This window comes from Nycticebus coucang, chromosome 1 (assembly GCF_027406575.1).
Source record: "Nycticebus coucang isolate mNycCou1 chromosome 1, mNycCou1.pri, whole genome shotgun sequence".
Taxonomy (NCBI): domain Eukaryota; kingdom Metazoa; phylum Chordata; class Mammalia; order Primates; family Lorisidae; genus Nycticebus; species Nycticebus coucang.
Window position 1 is genome coordinate 6,564,496 of NC_069780.1, and position 20,364 is coordinate 6,584,859.

Below are 20,364 nucleotides of genomic sequence, written 5' to 3' on the forward strand. Positions count from 1 at the left end.
GAAGAGACTTTGACTCACTTCTTATCAAGGTCTTTCTTTGCCCTCCTTCCAAGAAACTGCTTAGTTCCCTATTCCTGTTCCTGAGTCTTTACAATGTCTGGATTCTTGATGTTTTTTCTTGGATTTAAGACGTTTAAAGTTTGTATTTTCTCTCTTCCCCCAAATCTTTTGAGTGTATTTAGTCAGTTTTCGTCAATGTATTTAGTACTATTTCATTAGCAAGTGACTGAAATATAAGTTAGACTGGCTTAAGGGAGAACAGGAAATTTTCCAGTTATTAGAGATTCAGGTACAGCTAGATCCAGGTGCTGAAATGGTTTTAGGTATTGACCCTGTCTCTCGGCTGTGCTCCACAGACTTCATCCCCAAACAGTCTTGCCCCAGGAGATACCAAAAGTAGCTACTAAAATTTCCAGCTGCATCCTACCCGTGAGCAACATAACTGGAAGACAGCAACCCTTTTCCACTAAGGAAATTTCTAGGCCTTGTTCTCCTGGACTAACTTGGTTCACATGCCTGGGCCTGAATTAATTGCTGTGATTCAGGAGATGGAATATGTTTATCAGCTAGGGCAGGACACGTGTCTAACCCTGAAGCCCAGAGGTGGGGTGTCTAGCCCAGCTGCAACAGACTGAGAGTGGGAGGGGAGCTCTTCAGAGGTGAATGGAGCAGAGATGCTGGACACGGCAGACGATGCCCTCTAGGCCTGGTACCCAAACCACCGCTTGCCCATAGTTTGGCTAGATTAGATCACCTGATTCCAAGCCCGTCCTCCCTGTCCCATTCCCACTACTGAAGACTAATCCTGTATCTACACAGGAAACTTAAGGAACCTTAGGATGGCAGTCTAGCTGCTCTGGCAACTGGCCTTAATCTTAGTTAGTCCCCTGTGACTAAGTCCTATCATTATTTACATTTCACAGCCTTGGTCCCTATCGCGTTGCCTGTGTTATTTTGTTCACAGCTCTGTACTTTTCTTTCCATGCTGTTTATTTTTTACCTCGCTGATTCTGCTTATTATTTCAGCCTAGTTTTGACTGGCCTCCCGCCTTTATGCCTCTGACTCTATATCGTGACTCCTCTCTATAAATTATACTGCTTCTGGCCTCACTCTCTCTGTTTCCCAATTTCTGTTTTCCAAAGTGGGATTCTGTTGAGTCTAACTTGTCTTTTAGCCTTGAGCCATATCATCTGTCAGTGGTCCGCCTGTGGATTAGCTGTCCCTGCTGCCGGCTGGGCAAGGACGTGGAGACAGTTGTTCTGTGTACAAAATATGGCAGACGAAAACCACCTTCTTCAGCAGGAGCTGAGAACAGGGCAGCTCTCCTTATATGGGGCTGGGGAAAGAACAGCCACTGTACACGGCTGGACATGTCTGAAAAATACCTATAGGGAGGTCACTGCTATCAAGTTTGTTGTCAAACTAACCCAATTTTCCTCAGCTCTGTGATTTCTTCCAGGGATTCACTGCTTCTTGCAGGTCCTAAGCTGCGTTATTTGTTTATTTATTTATTTTTTGAGATAGAGTCTTACTCTGCCACCCTGAGTACGGTGCCGTGGCATCACCATAGATCACAGCAACCTCAGACTCTTGGGCTTAAATGGTCCTTCTGCCTCAGCTTCCTAAATGGCTGGGGCTGCAGGTGCCTGCCACTATGCCCAGCTAATTTTTCTATTTTTGGTAGAGATGAGGTCTCACTCTTGCTCAGGCTGGTTTTCAACTCCTGAGCTTAAGCAATCAACCTGCTTTGGCCTCCCAGAGTGCTGGGATTACAGGTGTGAGCCACTGTGCCCGGCCTCCTAACCTGTCTCTTAATGTACGGACATAGCCCGGCAGACCCCAAATACCCTAGAATCTCTAGTTGACCGTCTCCTTCAGTTGATCCAGTTTTCGTAGATGAGACATCACCATCACATGTACCTATTAGTCCAGTCGGCCTAGTTCCTTATGTTGACCACCTCCTTGTGTTGACCAGTTTGTTACAGTCCCTTGGGTGGGACGTACTTCTTTTTTTTTTTTTTTTGTCGAGACAGAGTTCTACCCTATGCCCTGAGCAGAGGGCAATGGCATCGTAGCTCACTGCAACCTCAGACTCCGGCTGTGGGCATCCTGCTGCCTCAGCCTCCGAAGCCACTGGGATTACAGGCGCTCGCTGCGGCACCCGGCTGGGTTTTTCCATTTTTTTCCATGAGTCGGGGTCTCACTCTTGCTCAGACAAGCCTCGAACTCCTGAGCTCAAGCAATCCTCCCTCCTCAGCCTCCCACAGTGCTGGGATTACAGGCGTGAGCCACTGCGCCCGGCTGGGACGTACTTCTTGTCTCAGTGAACACCCACTGAGGAGTCTCTGCTTCTCCTCCAAACTGTCTCTTCCCCAACAATGGTCAACTAGGTTAATTTCCTAGATCGGCAATTTTCAACCAGTATGCCAAGCACGCTGGTGTGCTGTGACAGGATCTTAGGGTATGCTGGGGAAATTTTTTGAAGATCATTAATTAAATTATTTTCAGAAGTTCTTTCTTTTACTCTTTTTTTTTTTGGATTGACATAATTTAAGTGTGCCACAGAAATTTAACTGTAGGTTCGAGTGTGCTGGGAGATAAAAAAGCTTGACAAACACTGCCCTAGATTAAAGAAGAAATCAAGGAGCACGTCACCACTCGCCCTCAGTTCATGCAAGATGCTATTATTCTTCTAGGGAAGTTCAAACATTGATGAAGAGTTCGTCCTGAAACAGTTCCACATTGATTATCAAAGCAAACTGAGCCATGACCTTCTCTGCACGGGGAGGCTAAACCAGCTTCCTCTGGAGCTCAAGCGTCATGTGCGGCTAAACAAACTGCAGGAGCCGGAATTCCTCCAGAAACCAGACAAGGAGAGGAAACTCCAGAAACCACAGGTAACTGCAGAAGGGGAGCAGACAGAAAAGCAAGGAAAATTAAGTTGTATTAAAGTCTTAAATGTTCTTGAATTCTGGTACTTCAGTGGGCACTGGTGTTGTAAAGTAGCTTTCATGATCAATAAATATTTGTTAAATGAATGGAGATGTTTAGTACATATAACGAATCAGAGCGACAAAGCGTGTCATTCAGAGTTATTTTTAATATCTGAATAGTTATTTTCAGAAATAATCTTTTTATATTTTACATGTTGAAATTCTAATAGTGGAAATACACAGGAATGGTTATCATTGCAAGAGTAAAATGCTGCAATTAATGGTTGTGAATGCTGTTAATTTTATGTCCAAAGAATTCTTGAATTTTTTCCAGTTTTATTGACATGAACCATTATCATTGACCACATGCTTGCCTAATTATTAACAAACTGCTCAGTTTCCTCAGCACCAAGTGTCTGTGAAGATGGAAGAACAAGGTAACAGAAAGGAGAACTAACAGGCCGTGCTCCAGAGGAAGCATTACGGGCCCCTGGAGCAGCGGGCCCCAACCGTTTTGGCACCAGGGACCAGTTTCATGAAAGACAGTTTTTCCATGACTGGGGTTGGGGGGGGGGATGATTCTGGGATGATTCAAGCACATTACATTAATTTTGCACTTTATTTCCATTATTATTACATTGTGATATGTAATGAAATAATTATACAACTCACCATAATGCAGAATCAGTGGGTGGTGGGGGGTGCCTGTAAATACAGACAAAGCTTCCCTCTTCTGCTGCCTCCTCCCGCCAGGTGGCCCCTTCCTAACAGGCCATGGACCAGTTAGAGGCCTGGGGCTTAGGGACCGTAGCCCTAGAGTACTTTTTAACTTTTCTGTTTATCATGTTGCTACAGGATGTATACATGAGTCTAATTCTGTGAGTCATCCATAGACTGCCTGAGTTGGAGGTAGAAAACGTTCCTTTCTCTGAAAGTGAAAAATATCTAATATCTCTAATTACCCCTGCCTTTTATGCATAATCTTTGATATTATACTATTTCCAATATTTCGAACATTTTAATTTTGTCCTTTACAATTGAACACAAATGACCAGCCTATTTTTTTTTTCTTTTTTTGAGACAGAGTCTCACTTTTTTGCCCTGGGTGGAATACCATGGCATCACAGCTCACAGCCACCTCAAACTCTTGGGCTTAAGTGATTCTCTTGTCTCAGCCTCCCAAGTAGCTGGGACCACAGGCACCCGCCACAAAGCCTGGCTTTTATTGTTGTTGTTATTGTTAAAGTTGCCATCGTTGTTTAGCAGGCCTGGGCTGGGTTCGAACCCAGAAGCTCCCATGCATGTGGCTGGTGCCCTAGCTGCTGAGCTACAGGCGCTGAGCCATGACCAGCCTATGTTGACGTGCATTAGGTTTCTGTCCTTGGCTCTTCTGCACAAGGTTTATGAAAATGATACATTTCATCACTGATATCAGGTCTTTACATTTCTCTCTCCTCTTTCTAAAAGATGTGAAATGATGCTGGACAGGCTAATTATGTCCCTTGCAGTTGAGGCCTGACCCACTGCTGTCCTGAATCCTGAACATGGGCAGAATAAAATTGCCCAACTCTCCGTCCTTACAGATAACTTGCACAAACACCGTTTTATACAACATGCTGATTGTTGCCAAATTGAATTTTTGACTGGCAAATGGAGGGACACTATGCAAAAGTTCAAAATATATTTCGTCTTAGTTTCACGTTTCTTCTGCCTGAAGGACTTCTTTTAACCTTTCTTCCAGTGTGTATCTGCTAGTGATGAATTCTTGAAGCTTCTGTATATCTGGAAATATCCTTGTTCTGCCTTTATTTTAAAAAGGCACAATAGTCCTCCCTTATCTGTGGAGTTATATCTCAAGACCCCCCATGGATGCTGAAACTGAGGAGAGCACCAGACCCTGTGTGTTTTCAGTCTGATCACTGAGATGTCTTCTAAGTGATGAAGGACAAGTGGCACATACGGGGTGGATATGCCGGACAGAGATGGTTCATGGCCCTGGAGGGACAGAACCAGGATGGCTCGAGAGTTCATTATATTACTGAGACTTGCATGAAATTTAAAACTTATAAATTATTTCTTGAATTTTATCTGTTATGTTTTTGGACTATGATTGAACAGAAGTAATTGAAACTGTGGAAATCAAAAACTTGAATCAGAGGGGCCTACTGTATTTGTGGGCATAGAATTCTAGCTTTGCAGCTTTTAAAATTTCAACACTTTAACGATGTTGCTCCATTGTCTCCCTGGTTGTATCAATTCTGATGAGAAACCTTACATCATCCTTATCTTTGTCTTTCTGGATGTGCTTTTTTGCTGGGATGCTTTTAAGAGTTTCTCTTTTCTGAGCACTTTTAATACTATATGCTTTGGTGTATTTTTCTTCATGTTTCTTGTGCTTCATTAAGCTCCTTTGATCTGTGAGCTTATAGTATTCATCAAATTTGGAAATGTTTTGGGCAGACTCATACTGGTAATCATAGCACTTTGATAGGTGGAGGCAGGAGGATCGCTTAAGCCCAGACGTCTGGGGTTGCAGTGAGCTCTGATGATACCACTGTACTCTAGCCTGGGCAATAGAGTTAGACCCTGCTGAAAAAAAATTGGAAAAATTTGGGAAACTAGGTTTGTCCTTTAATTTCCAGGTGTTTACTTTGCTGAAGGTCCATTGTGATGGTCAGTGTGTAGTACAGGTTGGAATATTTCCTGTAAAACTGGTCTTGTTGTAGCAAATTTCCTCAATGTTTGCATATCAATAAAAGATTTGATTTCTCTGTCAATTTTAAAGCTTAGCGGGATATAGAATTCTGGGCTGGAAATTGTTCTGTTTAAGTAGATTAAAGACAGATGACCATTGTCTTCTGGCTTGAAAAGTTTCATTAGAGAAGTGCGCGGTCACCCTGATAGATTTGCCCCTGTAAGTCAGTTGGCGCTTACTCCTGGCAGCTTGCAAAATCTTTACTTTTGTCTTGACTTTAGATATATTGATCACAGTGTGCCTTGGAGAGGCTCTGTTTGAATTGAGGCGACCAGGGGACCCATATCCCTCTGAAAGGAGTATGTCAGAATCTTTGGTGATATTTGGAAAATTTTCATTTATAATATTCTCTAGAATGGCTTCCTAAATTTTGGACTTCACTTCTTTATTATTTTTTGTCTTTCAACCCCTTCTTAGGACTCTAATTACATGTAATTAGGATCCTTGAAGTTGTCTCACAGCTCTGTTCAGTTTTTAAATTCTCTTTTCTTTCTGTGTCTCTATGGTTATGTCTTTAAGTTCTCTATTTTTTTCCCCTTGCAATGTCTAATCTGCTGTTAATCCCACCTGGCATTTTTTTTAATCTCATGTATAACATAAGATTTTTATATGTTGAAATTCTAATAGTCAGTGGAAATACACAGGAAAGGTTATCATTGCTCTAGAGGAAGCACTGCCTATATAAATTTGACTTGGGTCTTTTTATAAATATATATCTTCTATGCATCTACTTAATCTTTTTTTTTTTTTTTCTTTTTGAGACAGGGTCTTGCTTCACTGCCCAGGGTAGAGTGCAGTGGTTTGTCATAGCTCACTGCAGCCTCAAATTCATAGGCTTGAACAATCCTCCTACCTCAGCCTCCTGAGTAGCTGGGACTGCAGGTGCACACCACCAAGCTAAGCTAATTTTTTTATTTTTTATTTTTTGAGACAGAGTCTCACTATATTGCCGTTGGTAAAGTATTGTGGTATCACAGCTCACAGCAACCTCAAACTCTTGGGCTTAAGCAATTCTCTTGCCTCAGCCTCCCAGTAGCTGGGACTACAGGTGCCTACCACAACACCTGGCTATTTTTTTGTTGTTGTTGTAATTGTCGTTGTTGTTTAGCATGGGCCAGGTTCAAACCCGCCAGCCTCAGTGCATGTGACTGGCACCGTAACCACTGTGCTATGGGTGCCAAGCCAATTTTTAAAATTTTTTGTAGAGACAGGATCTTGCTGTGTTACCCAGGCCAGTCTGGAACTCCTGGTCTCAAGCAGTCCTTCCACCTCAGCCTCCCAAATGCGAGGATTACAGGAGTGAGCCGGCATACCATGCCCCTACTTAATCTTTTGAAGATATGGAATATGGTTATAATAATTGCTTTGATGTCATTGTCTGCTGAGGCTGACATCTGTGTCAGCTCTGTTCCGGTTTTCATTCACTGATTCATCTTGTCCTTATGAGCCATGTTCTCCTCATCTCTGCATGCCTGGTGATCTCTGACCCCTGGTGATCTCTGACCCCTGTTGATCTCTAACCCCTGATGATCTCTGATCCCTGATGCCTGGTGATCTCTGACCCCTGGTGATCTCTGATCCCTGATGATCTCTGACCCCTGGTGATCTCTGCATGCCTGGTGATCTTTGACCCCTGGTGATCTTTGGTAGGTGCTAGACATGGTGGATTTTGCCTTACTGGCTATTGAACATTTTTGTAGGTTACTGTATATATTCTTGAACTTTGTTCTGGGATGCAGTCAGTTACTTGGAAAATTTCAATCTTTGGGGGTATTCGTTTTAAGGTTGTGGAGAAAAAAAATGAGAGAAATTTCAGTCGAGGACTGGTTATTCCCTACTATTGAGGCAGGACCCTTGGGTATAGTCTGCCCAGTATGCTGGGGATCTTAGGGCTTCCCAAGAGGAAGGAGGCGCTGTCCAAGCCCCGTTGGAGACACTCCCTGGACTCTCCCAGTGCTCTCCTTGGCCTTGGTAGTTCCCTCCCACATGTGCACAGGGGGCCCTCGGCAAGCCTCTGGAGTTTTCTCCTTTCTGTTCCTCTGTGCTGCCGGCTGCAGCTGCCTTGGTCTCCCTGGACTCACAGCTCTGTCTCCTCAATTCAGAGCATGCACAGGGCTCCTGCCCCTGCCCTCAGTCTGGGACATTTCTCAGGGCAGGGAGCCACTGCTGTGGGGCTTGTCTTGCTTGTTCACCTTCAAGGATTGCTGCTCTTTGTTAGCTGATGGCCAGTGTCTTGCAAACTGTTAGTTCATATATTTTTTCCTGCTTTTTGGTTGCTGCAGGTGGGAGGGTAAATCTCATCTCTATTCTCAAAGTGAAGGCCCATGTGTACTTTGTTACTTCACAAATCGTCAGGCCTGTCCCATTCTGACCTTTGGCATTCTTTTTTAAAACCCTGAGCTTCGAGCACCACCTGTGGCTCAGTGGCACCCCATATACTGAGGGTGGTGAGTTCAAACCCGGCCCCAGCCAGCTAAAACAGCATGGTAACTGCCACAAAACATAGCCAGGTGTTGTGCTGGGCGCCTATAATCCCAGCTTCTCTGGAGGCTGAGGCAAGAGAATCACCTAAGCCCAAGAGCGAGAGGTTGCTATGAGCTGTGACGCTACGGCACTCTTCCGAGGGCAACATAGTGGACTCTGTCTCAAAAAACAAACAAACAAAAAACACCCCTGAGCTTTCCCACCACCACTTTGCTCCCAATATTCTCCTCCCCACGTCCATGTTCCGTTTTCCTTTAGAAACACAGCATATGCTAATTTTTCCATGGGGTTTTTCCAGGTCCTTGGTTAATAATAATAATAATAATAATAATAATAATCTGTTCTTACTTCTCATCTTCCGCAGCCTTCTGGGCCTCTGTTTCAGCGTGTCTGTCTTTGCACTGTGTGTTCACTCATCCATTTGTTCATACATTCATTCAACAAGCAGCTATTACTGTGTGTCCCAAAGAGCTAGGAATATATGAAGAAAACTAGAGGACTGCTTCCTGCACTGAAGGAGATTACAGCCTGTTGGGGCTGACGGTAAATGATTGACTGTAACAAAATGATGTCATGGTGTGTACCGGATGTAGGAAGAAGTCATCAATTCCACCGAGCACAGGATCAGGGCAGGTTCTGTAAAGGTTCACAGAAGAAATTATGTTCGTGCCCAGTCTTGAACAATTGGCAGTTACCCACCAACAGAACATATTCTAGAACTCAAGTCTTCAGGGTGGTGGCTGAGTAGACCCCCCTCTTCCTCCCCCACCTGTCCTCCCTCTCTTTCCTTCCCTCTTTCTTTAATTCAGTGGTTCTTGTCTGAGGATGATTTCTCCCTCTTTCTGTCAAGACACAATATTTTTGGTTGTCACAACGTGGGCGAGGTCCTGGCATTTAGTGGGCAGAGGCCAGGAATACTGCCAGGCATTCTGTGATGTCCCACTGCACCTCCCACGAAGAATTGTACAGGACCAAAGGTCAAGAAGGCCAAACTTACCAACCGAACATCAGCTCAACAAAAATGTATGAAGTACCTGTTACATCCTAGGTATTGTTCTAGATGCCAGGGATATATAACCGGGAATAATCTCTCGAGCTTACATTTTAGAGATAAGGAGAGAGACAGACAGTCAGAAAAAACATCGTGTATTAAATGGTGGTAAGTGCAGCTAAGAAAAATAAAGAGAGAAAGAAAACAAGGAGTGTCGGGAAGGGTTACAGGTTTTAGATGATCAGGGAAGATACTGCTGAAAAGCTGACAGGAAATAGGCAAAGAGGTGAGCGGCCTGGGTGCCTTGGGGAAGAGCATTACGGCAGAGGGAACAGCACATGCAAAGGCACAGAGGCACAGGTGTGATGGGTGTGCTGTAGAAAGTGAGGGGGTCAGTGTGCTTGGAAGGGAGGAATCACAATGCTGAGACCAGCTCTAGCAGGGTTTTCCCTCCTAGATATTCAGCCCCTTTCTCTCCGTTTCAGACGGGCCTATCTGGCTCAACCCTAGCATGCAAACCCTAGCATGCTTGACACATTCCCTTGCATAGCTCAAAAGTGTGTGGCAGGAGAGAGGGGTGGAAGCTTTGTAATTTCATGTTTCTTTGCCTCACCTAAGAATTAGACCCTTTTGTGATGAGACAAGGTGGGTGTTGCCTTCACAGCATGGGGCGTGAGCCAGCCCTGCTGAGGAATGGGGCACAGAAGGGGATGAGAGCCAGCCTCTCTTCCAAAGAATAAGACAAAATGTTGGTGTTAGGTTGCAGTTTGATCAAAAATAGTTTAGCATTTGGAAGGTCGAGCACAGTGCTGGACTCACAATAAGTCTCCTAACTTATTATTTTGGTTGACTGGGTATGTTGTTCAAGGTCAACACCCTTGGGGGGAAATATGTGGCTTTTGCAAGATTTCCAGCTGCTTGGCACACATTCTGTCCTTTAATCTTCACAACAAGCCTGCAGGGCTGGGAGCTATTGTTACTCCCGTTTACAGATGAAGAAGTTAACTTGCTCATGGACTCACAGCTACTAAATGGGGGGAATCTGGATTTGAACCCAGGTTTGTCACAATTCACAGGTCATGTTATTAACCACAATTTGTTCAATCATGAACTTTCAATGTTTTCTTTGTAAAATCAAAACATGCTGAAACTTCACAAAATACTTTGGCAAGGACCAACCATACATTCAAAGCAAATGGTATTACTTTTATAAAATAAACTTTAGATTTGTGAAAATGAGAAACAACAACAAAAACTAATGCTGTTCGGAATTCTGTTACTTTCTATAGAATCCTAGCAAACCAAAGAGGGTGAAGATGAGGTATGGGGCGTGGTATCTGGACACCAAGTTGTGGAAAAAGCAAAGAGCGGATGAACCCCTGGTTGACCCTCAGGTCTCACATGAAGCTCATGACGAGAATCTTAAAAAGGGACCACAGGAGCAGGTATGTGCCTGTGGTGGGATCTGATCCAGTACACCTTCACCCTCATACTGAAGCCAAACTCTGGGTGGTACAGAGACTCTCGAAAACCCTGCAACTTGCATATTGAATTCTGCAAAGAGGAAGTCAAGTGATAATGTGGGAATGTGAAATCAGCAAGACTTGAAATCTCCTGGCTTCTTGGTATACGCAAGGTCTCTGACGATGGGACAGGCAGTGTGATAGTCCTACCGCTCGTGGAACATTTGATTCCCATGGCAATTGTTGAAGGGATGGCGTGGCCTGGTAGAGCACTCAGGGTGGCGATGATGTCATGGGTGCTCTTTGGGTAACTAAACGTTAAGCGTGTTTTCCATTAATAATGGATAAAAGTTAAGAATTCAAAATTGCATTGGGAAATTTCTTTAACGCAATTCATCTGAGTTGCAGGATGTGTCTGAGAGGAAAGGGATGAAGGTTAAGTGCTGTTTGATGTTGCAAAGCAACCAACACATGCAAGGTCACACTCTAACACACCCCACCCCCACCCCCAGGGAAACTCTGTACCTGCCCACGTCTGTGGACCAGGGTGTGATGGAAAGAAGATTCTCATGTAGTCCTGGAAATTTGCAAATGTGCAAACAGCACTTCCACAGGACTCTGATGAGGACGTTTGTGAATCTCTTCTCTTTATCAACAGACCCCAAACTATTCCCAGTTGACAGATATGAAAACATTTTGAAAAAGGAGAAACCATACAAATTTGTTATTCATCAGTAACCTCCTTCACACTGGAAAGCTCAGACAGGAAAGAGGGTCATTTTTACCTTTTCCAGTACTGGGTATAAATTCTTAATTTCAGATGTGAGGTCTGACACAAATTGATGAGCATGACATGCTTATGTAAGCCTCAAAATAATATAAATAGTGCTTATCAGAATTCTTGGTATCGTTTTTTTTGGAGCTTCCTATCTGTGTTTATATGAATCTAATATACAACGTAAAACTATTCCAGCTGCTGACAACATTTTCTCAATGAATTAATTTCTTTTTCTTTTTTGAGACAGTCTCACTATGTTGCACTTAGTAGGGTGCTGTGGCAGGTCATAGCTTGCAGGGGTCCTCAAACTATGGCCCGCAGGCCACATGCGGTGATGTGATTGTATTTGTTCCCGTTTTGTTTTTTTACTTCAAAATAAGATATGTGCAGGGTGCATAGGAATTTGTTCATAGTTTTTTTTTTAAACTATAGTCTGGCCCTCCAATGGCCTGAGGGACAGTGAACCGGTCCCCTGTTTAAAAAGTTTGAGGACCCCTGGAACCTCAAACTCCTGGGCTCCAGTGATTCTCTGGTCTCAGTCTCCCAAGCAGCTGGGACTACAGCTGCCCACCACAATGCCCGGCTATTTTTTTTGTTGCAGTTGTCATTGCTGTTTAGCTGACCCGGGCAGGGTTTGAACCCACTAGCCTGGGTGTATGTGGCCAGCACCCTACCCACTGAGGTATGGGCGCTGCCTTGACTATTAATTCTTAAAGACTGAAAGAATTTTACAACATATAGTTCATTTGATGGCAAACCCTAGGGAAGATGTTTGCAAAAATGGTTACAGTCAGCTAATGAAAATGTAGTATTATTTAAATTATGGAAAAATATAGTTGATATAACTATTATAGTAAAAGATTATTTATCAGGAGTTTCAGACACAGGAAGGGTTCAAAACAATGGAATTGTTCTACAGTGATTTCTATAAATCACAGCTTTTCGCACCTGAGGAACTTTTACCCTATGCACTGTAGGTGGTGCCACTGGGCTCTGACACCCCAGTTCACAAGGCACAGACACGCAACTATGAAGACAGGACTGTCTTGCTGGGAACTCGTGAGCTTTGACTTTTTTGATTGAGTTGGTGTAGAAGTTGGAATGGTCTTAAAGTACTGAATTGCAATTATGTAAACTTATATAACCTACTTTAAAATTCAAATAAAGATTAAGAAAAGCGAAAAGTATGTCTGAATACTGAGAGGATGTTGGGACTGAGCTTGTCTTTTTTGATTGTTGTGATCTTTGGAGTTAAGATACATACATTGTGGACACATCCTAGGTTAATGACTGGAGGTGTCCCCCGCAGTCCGTGGCTGGTTATGAAGGCTTATCTGTGGCGTCAGATACCACGAGAAGTATGCTTGGTGGTTTGTCTTGCTCATCAGCTTTCATTAGTGCTTGTGTTTTTAGCATGTGGCCCAAGACACCTCTTAGATAAGCATTCACAGCCAGCTGGGGGCTGCAGTTGGATGCCCCATCACTAACATGTGTTGCTAATCATTAATACAAGGGCAAGGAAAGGAAAGAAAGCTGAACATCTTTGAAAGCCATCAACTCGTGAACGTTATTTACACATGTCTTCAGCAATGAGAAGGACGTGGTTAAAAATGAGGTACTTTATAAAGAGCTAGCGTTTTAATCAGGACAGATATGAAGTGAAACTTCAGCTGGCTGACCAGTTTCTTTAAATGTGCACGCTCTTTCAGGAGGAACTCTTCACAGGCCTTCATGGAACAGCTGTCTTTGAGGATTTCATTCTAAGCCGGGGCTACCCGATGCCGCGTGTGAGTGAAGGGCCATTTCAGTAAGCCCCAAGGAGGGGCTTCATAGCTCACAGTTGTTGATGGGAAAAGGCCAGTACTCTGTCAAAAGCCAAATACCTTCCTTACAAGCTGCGGCAGGATTCAGGCTCTGGACAGAGGGCCATGTGTGGGGAGCGGGCTGTGGGTGGCAGGGCCCCCACAGCCTGGGGAATGGTCAGGGAGTGACCCCCAACCACTCTCTTCCTTTAACGACATTCTTTCCACCTGCCAGAAGTCATGTAGTCCACGCATACTTTTCCTATTATTGGCAAGCACCCAGTTTTTCCTCTTTAAGCATGATCTCTACCCCATGTGCCAAGATGCAGTCTTGTTAATATACTATATAAATAAAGCGGTTTTTCCACAGTTGAGGTGCTGGCTGCGGCCGTCAGCTGTGTCAGCCCTCCTGACACCACCCTAGCTCTCAGCTCCTGTCTTTGTCTCTCTTTCTTTCTTGGCTTTATTTCTCAATTTCCCACCATTCCACACAGGTCAACTCTCCCTTCTTGTGCCGGGTCTCAAGAGCTGTGCTTGTCCCCAGGCACAGGCTCAGAGACAGGACGTGGCATTTTGCCCTTTCTATTCTGGCTGTTTAGTTTCTGTTACTGTCAGAGGTGATGTTTCTCTATTCACATCTGACCACCTCTCTCGGGTTTGGCCTCAATGGGACTAAAAGTGAAAAGGGTCCCTGTCTGTTACCAAACATTTTGCATTGCCTGGGAAGCCTTGCATCTCCTTTACTTCTGTGTCTAAGGACAAAATGAAAGGAGGCTTTACTGGTAACCTGAGAAAGAGGAAAACGCTCTATCAAAGAGTAAAGGAGATAAAGTCACTGTGTGTAACTGCCCTCCGAAGAGGAAACTCACAGCACACTTTCCTCAGCCTTGAAGAGCCCCGAGCAGATGAGGGCTGTGAGCGCTCTGCCTCCTCTCTGCTCTTGGCAGATAGATTCCAAGGACACTGATAAGCCTTGTAGAAAAAAGAAAAAGAATTGAAAAAAACAGACACACCAACTTTGCAGCCACTTCTGTCAACAGTCTGCTGAAGTAGAGGGAAAAAAGGACATTTTTACCCTTCAAGAAACACTGAGCTGCTTCTCCCTGGGACTGCCACTTCCGTCCCTTCCTTCATTGCTGGGGCTCCTCCCTCCCTTCTCTCTCTCTCAAACTAAAAGAGGCTTGTGATGTCTTTATACTTTGCTCCTGGTCAGAGAAATCAATCTTTCTCCCATCTGCATGCTGTGAGCTTGCGAGTCCCACCCTGACCCAGAGCTGTGGCTTGGGTCAGGACGAAACAGTTAGGTTGGCAATTTTATCACTGGGCTAGTAGCTCTGCCTCAAGTGGAAACAGATCATGGCGACAGTTCACTTCCCAGGGGACGGTGGCCCCAGTGCCTTCTGTCTTTTTCTCCCTTCTTCCTTCCTGCCTTACTTGTTTCCATCTGCCTCCCACATGGAGCACCCCTCCCTTGGAAGGTCACTCCACAGGGGCCCAGTGGCAAGAAGGGACCATGAGCAGGAGGGCCTGTAGCTGGGATTTGTGTGCCCAGACCAGCCCTGCCGCTGGCAGAACGAGGCAGGCATCTGGGGCCAAAGTTGTAGCTAGTAATAAATACCGCATTTGCCCACCGTCCCCTGCGTCCATCCCCGGGGGTGTTAGGAGGCTACAGCTGAGACAGTGGCTCCTGGGACGGGAGATGTTTTTTAAGTGTGATAGATCTGACCGTAGTTTATACGTCCTGGCAAAGACATGTATTGACCAAGCTCAGAGCCAGACAGGTTTCAAAGTTAAATCAGGCAAGTTTAGAGCAAGAGTTGGCGACCTGGGATTGGAAGACTTCACTACGGCAAGGGGAGGGTGTGTCTGCTGTAGCTTTGAACATCAGTAAAAGGCCTCCTAGATACATTTAAAATGCTCACAAAAATGTATATGCTTGTACTAACTGCCTAATCTGCACCTAAGGTCCATAGAAGTATATTCATACATTTATATGCATACTACGTAAAGCATGGTTATATATTCTTAATGTTCATAATTGTGTGCCTGTTTATACATTCATGTATGTACATATATAATGATGTGATCATTCTACATCTATGTGTATCTGAGGGCTGTCCAGAAAGTATCCAGCCACGTAACATCAGAAACACAGATAGGCGTGGATGGATACTTTCTGGACGGCCCTCACGGATCTGTCCATATATCTGTGTATCTACATCCTTATATTCTCTATGTTTTTGTGACTCATTTTTCTACCTTGACGTTTTTAGTGGCAGAATACATTTTCATTTTGATTTGTCCCCTAATCCATTCTGTTGATGAATATTTAGTTCAATTATGGGCAAAAGGAAGAATGCCTGCCACACTGATGTGACTCTTCAGCCGCGTTGACTGAAGAAGGACGGTGCCCCTGGCCGCAGCGCAGCGCCCTGAGACCCCCTCACTCGGAGCCCAGCACTTTTTTGTGCCTTTATTCCTGTATCCTACGTTCTCTATTTCATTGATAAGATTTCAACTGAAAGAGAGAAGGGACTCTAACATAGCCAGTGAGATCTGTGTGCATGTACACGCCGTTATTTACTCAAATTTATATGTGCACATTGCTATCTTTTTCACCCCTCATGTTTGTGTACACTGTGTGTACACACACTTGTGTTTGGTACCTGAGCACACACACACATATGTACAAATCCTAGTGTCTGCTACTGGATCATCTACCGTGTGCAGTACCCAGAGCCTCATTTCCTATGCCACTTGGGTGGGTCGCAAACCTTTAAGAACACAGCTGGGCTGGGCCAGGCACAGAATAAGTGTGAATTGGATCTGAGTGTCTCTGAGGCTGTACAACTACCTTCCAAAGACCAGCGTCTACCATGGTCAAATGTTCAGCCTGTGATTTTGTACAGCGTAAAGACATACATCAGAGTGTGGAATTTGCAGTAGTGGTTGTGGGGAGAACTATATTATACAATTGTTGTTCATTACTCTAATGGAGTTTCTCTCTCTCTCTTTTTTTTAGTTTCTTGAGAAGATGTATCCCAGGAAAGAATGTAAATATGCGTGTAGCAAGACTCCTGTACAATTAACTCAAGTGTAGAAGAATCCTGGGAAGATGATCAGGCAGATTTTACTGACGACATACTTGGCCATTACTCTCTCACATTAAACATTAAACAGAGTTTATTGTGAGCGCACCACTGCAGATGTTCATCTTTGACTTGGCAGCATCTGTAAAGGTAGCACATAATACTTCCAAACATTTCTCAACCATCTTCAATAATCAATACTTCATATATTTCATCATCTAGGAGATCAGTAATCACAAGTAATCTCACATTTTTGCAGCACTGTGACTATCACGTAGATATATGCACTATTTGTAAAATTTAAAACAATAAATAAAAGCAGAATTACTCTATTGCAGTTTTTAGGGTATTATTTTCAATCGTACCTTCTTTCCTATTTCTTTACAATATTAGTTTCTTTCATTTTGAATTAAGCTTCCTGAGGTATTTTTTCTTTTTTTTTGGCCGGGGCTGGGTTTGAACCCGCCACCTCTGGCATATGGGACCAGCGCCCTACTCACTGAGCCACAGGTGCCGCCCGAGGTATTTTTTCTTTTAGGCACTGCTGTGGTTTGGATATGGTTTAGCCAACACGTATCATGTTGAAATTCAATCCCCAGCACTGCAGGGAGGGCCTGGGTTTGGATTGTGGGGGGCGGCCCCTGATGAAAGGCTTATTGGCATAATTTTAGAAGTGGTCTCACTCTTAGTTCCATTCAGATCTGATTGTTGGAAAGAGCCTGAATCACCCCCCCACCCTCTCACCTGCTGACCTCTGCACACACTGGCTCCCCATCCCCCCTCACCTGCTGACCTCTGCACACACTGGCTCCCCATCCCCCCTCACCTGCTGACCTCTGCACACACGGGCTCCCCGTCCCCCCTCACCTGCTGACCTCTGCACACACTGGCTCCCCATCCCCTGCCTGATTGGGAGCCCCTGAGGCCCTCACCTGACACAGGTATGGTGCTCCTTCTACAGCCTGCAGACCGTGGGCCGGGGAATAAAAAAGTATGAACAAAAACCTTCTTCTAATTAATGAAACCATTCCTCCTGCAGGAAAAGACACGATCATCTCGAAAGGGAGGTCACTGGCCAGAGCTTTATCCATCACGATGTCTGCCTCAAATGCAAAGTCCCTGGGTGACGGGCTTTCATCTTCTGGGTCTATCGCAATCTCAGCTCAATAGTCTGTACGCTAAACTGACAACAAGGAAAACAGGATCATAACACACCCTTAGTGGGGAAAAGAGACAAGGAAAGACGAGGAAACCTCAAAAACTACATGGCATCTGCATGCTGTGGCAAGAAGGAAAATGCGGATAAATGCAACCTGCTCGTTCCCCAGCGAGCCGGGAGGCTGCAGGTGCGGCGCAGGGCTCTCCTTGTCCATGTCCCACCTCACGTTCTTTTTGTTTTCAGCCAGCACCTTCTGGCAGAAATTGTTTACTCAACTTTTACTCACACAGGGTCTGAGCCTTGATGGTCCTGACCAGTCATGACATTTTGTCAGTAGACATGGGAACACCAGGCGGAGCTCCACGGAGTCCCCTGGTTTCCATGACTTTATTATAAATCAATTTCCTCTGCTTAGCGACAACTTGTCACTTCCCAATGCCATATAGCCCTGCCTTTTTCTAGTTATTCTAGTGGTGTAAGGAGTCCAAAGTGACCAGGTGGCAGTGTTACCTTCTAACTCAATGGAACTATTGTTTTTTTTTTTTTTTGGGAGGGGGGTAGAAGCCTTGTCCCAAGCTTTTAAATCACCGGAGCCCAGTAGCGGGGCTAAGAGGTAACAATTTTGATAGTGTTTTTTAGGGGACACCTCCCAGTGCTACCTCTTCATTCTCATATCACGTTTTCTGGATATGGAAGAAAGAACATAGGTTGGTTCCTTGTTCAGAGTAAATACTGCATTTTGTGAGGTACCGTCTCCCAACTAAAGCTGTAAAGGAGCCTTTGCCCTCTGTGAGGCTAGACACGTTGGAGTGATGGAGTACCCCACAGGAGCAGTGAACCCCATAGCATCAGCCCGTTGCCCTTTTGCTGTAAAACAGGTTTATTCATGAGAACCAGTGATGGTGGAATACCACGGGGGCAGGTAAGAACATTAGTGTGGGCAGAAGTTTGTCAGGCAAGGTCAGCAAAGTCAAATCCAGAATAAGGTGCTGTTCCAGCAGAGAGATGGAAGAGGTCTGCGGCATTCTGTAATGAACTCACGCCACCACCATGATGGCTGCTTTCTAACCTGCCTTCCCACTGTTGGCTGGAAAACCAGTGGCCAGGTTTCCCCGACTCCCTTAATGTTTCAACTCATCAAAATGCCCACATGCCTGGAGACCCGAGGGAGCATGACAGGGGAGCAGGCCCCCTGCAAACCGTGGAGGGGCATCCAATTCTGGGCCCATGGGGGCAGGTTCAGTCCCAGGGTTTGGGCTGTCAAATGCTGAGCAGCAGAGGGTGCTGGCAGTGTTGGTCTGGAGAGAACTCACTGTTTTCCTAGCCACATCATGTCTGGATTTGTTATGTTCAAATCTAATTCAGATTGGGGAATGAGTTTGGTTTTGACTCCTAGACACCTGAGTATTCCACGGAGGAAGTAGATGAGCTTTGGCGAGGGGAAACCGAAGCTGCTGAGCCTCCGTGCAGCCTGCGCTCCCGCCACTGCCACGGTGTCCACTTTGTAGATAAGACTATGGGGTAGCACCGGCATGCCTGCAGGAGAGAGGGCCAGTCGGCCTTCTCAGCTGACCACTGAGCATTCCTCTACAGGGGAGGCTTTTGGTGGACAGTCATGGAGAGCCAAATATCCCTGTACTCTGGGTCCATTCTGAGAGATACCCTGGAGACCTCTCTCCCCAAACATCCCACGACAAGCCCTGCATTCTGGATTCTTCCATCAGCCACTGACCATTACTGGGTGATATCTGCCCCTCAGGCCATTGCTCCTTTCAGACAAAGTGGTCAACAGGCCAAAATGCTTACAATTCTGCCGGCTGGAAAAGCCCCTTCCCTGCTGATGTCCAGGCCATCCTTGACACAGGCTATGACGTGTGGCTGGTGCCACCACATTGTGCTGGCTGAGTCTTCATTCAGTGGACTTAGAACACATGCTGTGAGGACAGAGGCAGGGGCTGGGGGAGGAGTGGAGGTGCAGGAGGACTGGGCCCACCCTGCAGTTTGTTGAGTCTTCAATTCTTTCTCAAGCCCCAGCTTGCACAGAAAATGTCCACCTGATCATGAGAAGCAACACAATTTGGAGCCGGGGGCCTGGGTTCTGACCAAGTTCTACCACTTATCAGCTGTGTGAGTGGGGGCCAGTGGCTTGTCCACTCCCTGCTTCAGCTTCCCCAGCTGGACTCGGGATGACTGCGACCACGACAGCACTGCCTTCCAGAACTGTGCTCAGAATTAAGGGGAATGTTATAAGTAACGTGCTCACACGTAGCAGAGATCCTGGCACGCTGTGCACACACACTGGGTGTTAGTGGACATGATGGCTCGGTGGTAAGATAATCCTCAGCTTAAGATGGGCACCAGTCACTTGGTTACCTAATGTTTCCTGATCAGCCTGCTGGATTTGCTAGTGTCTAGCAACAAGCCAAGACCCGTTTCTCAAAAGGAGAAGAGTTATATGTGCAGAGTTTATGGTTCAGCTGCAACCCCCCCATCCCCCCGAAGGCTCGTACTCTGATCAACTTTCTGAACATTCCAAAGCTCCACTCAGCAGCCCGGTGTGCACAGGTGTTTCAGCACATTGGAGGCCCTGCGGCAGAGGGCAGACTTTCTGGGCCCACTAGAAAGCCTTCTCTTGCTTCAGGTTTCACTCAAAGCTGGCAGCCTCTCAGATTACTAAATAAATAAGCTGAAACAGCGTGTCTAAATCTGGTCTCCAAAATCCAAAGAGATCTGTGAGATGCACACCATTATGTTTAGATGTATATATATATATATATATATTTTTTTTTTTTTTTTTGTAGAGGCAGAGTCTCACTTTATGGCCCTCGGTAGAGTACCGTGGCATCACACAGCTCACAGCAACCTCCAACTCCTGGGCTTAGGCGATTCTCTTACCTCAGCCTTCCGAG

At 45.3% G+C, this 20,364-nt stretch overlaps 1 protein-coding gene across 1 annotated transcript in view; it reads left to right on the forward strand.

Moving 5' to 3' along the window:
* The window catches only part of FAM47E (family with sequence similarity 47 member E), a 30,839-nt gene extending 14,225 nt beyond the window's left edge, over nucleotides 1-16,614 (forward strand). The window contains exons 5-8 of the mRNA XM_053587716.1: nucleotides 2,698-2,898; nucleotides 10,454-10,609; nucleotides 13,115-13,192; nucleotides 16,230-16,614. Coding sequence (XP_053443691.1) covers nucleotides 2,698-2,898; nucleotides 10,454-10,609; nucleotides 13,115-13,192; nucleotides 16,230-16,307 — 513 coding nt within the window. The 3' untranslated portion in view covers nucleotides 16,308-16,614. The remainder of the gene's footprint in view (nucleotides 1-2,697; nucleotides 2,899-10,453; nucleotides 10,610-13,114; nucleotides 13,193-16,229) is intronic.
* The last annotated feature ends 3,750 nt before the right edge of the window (nucleotides 16,615-20,364 follow it).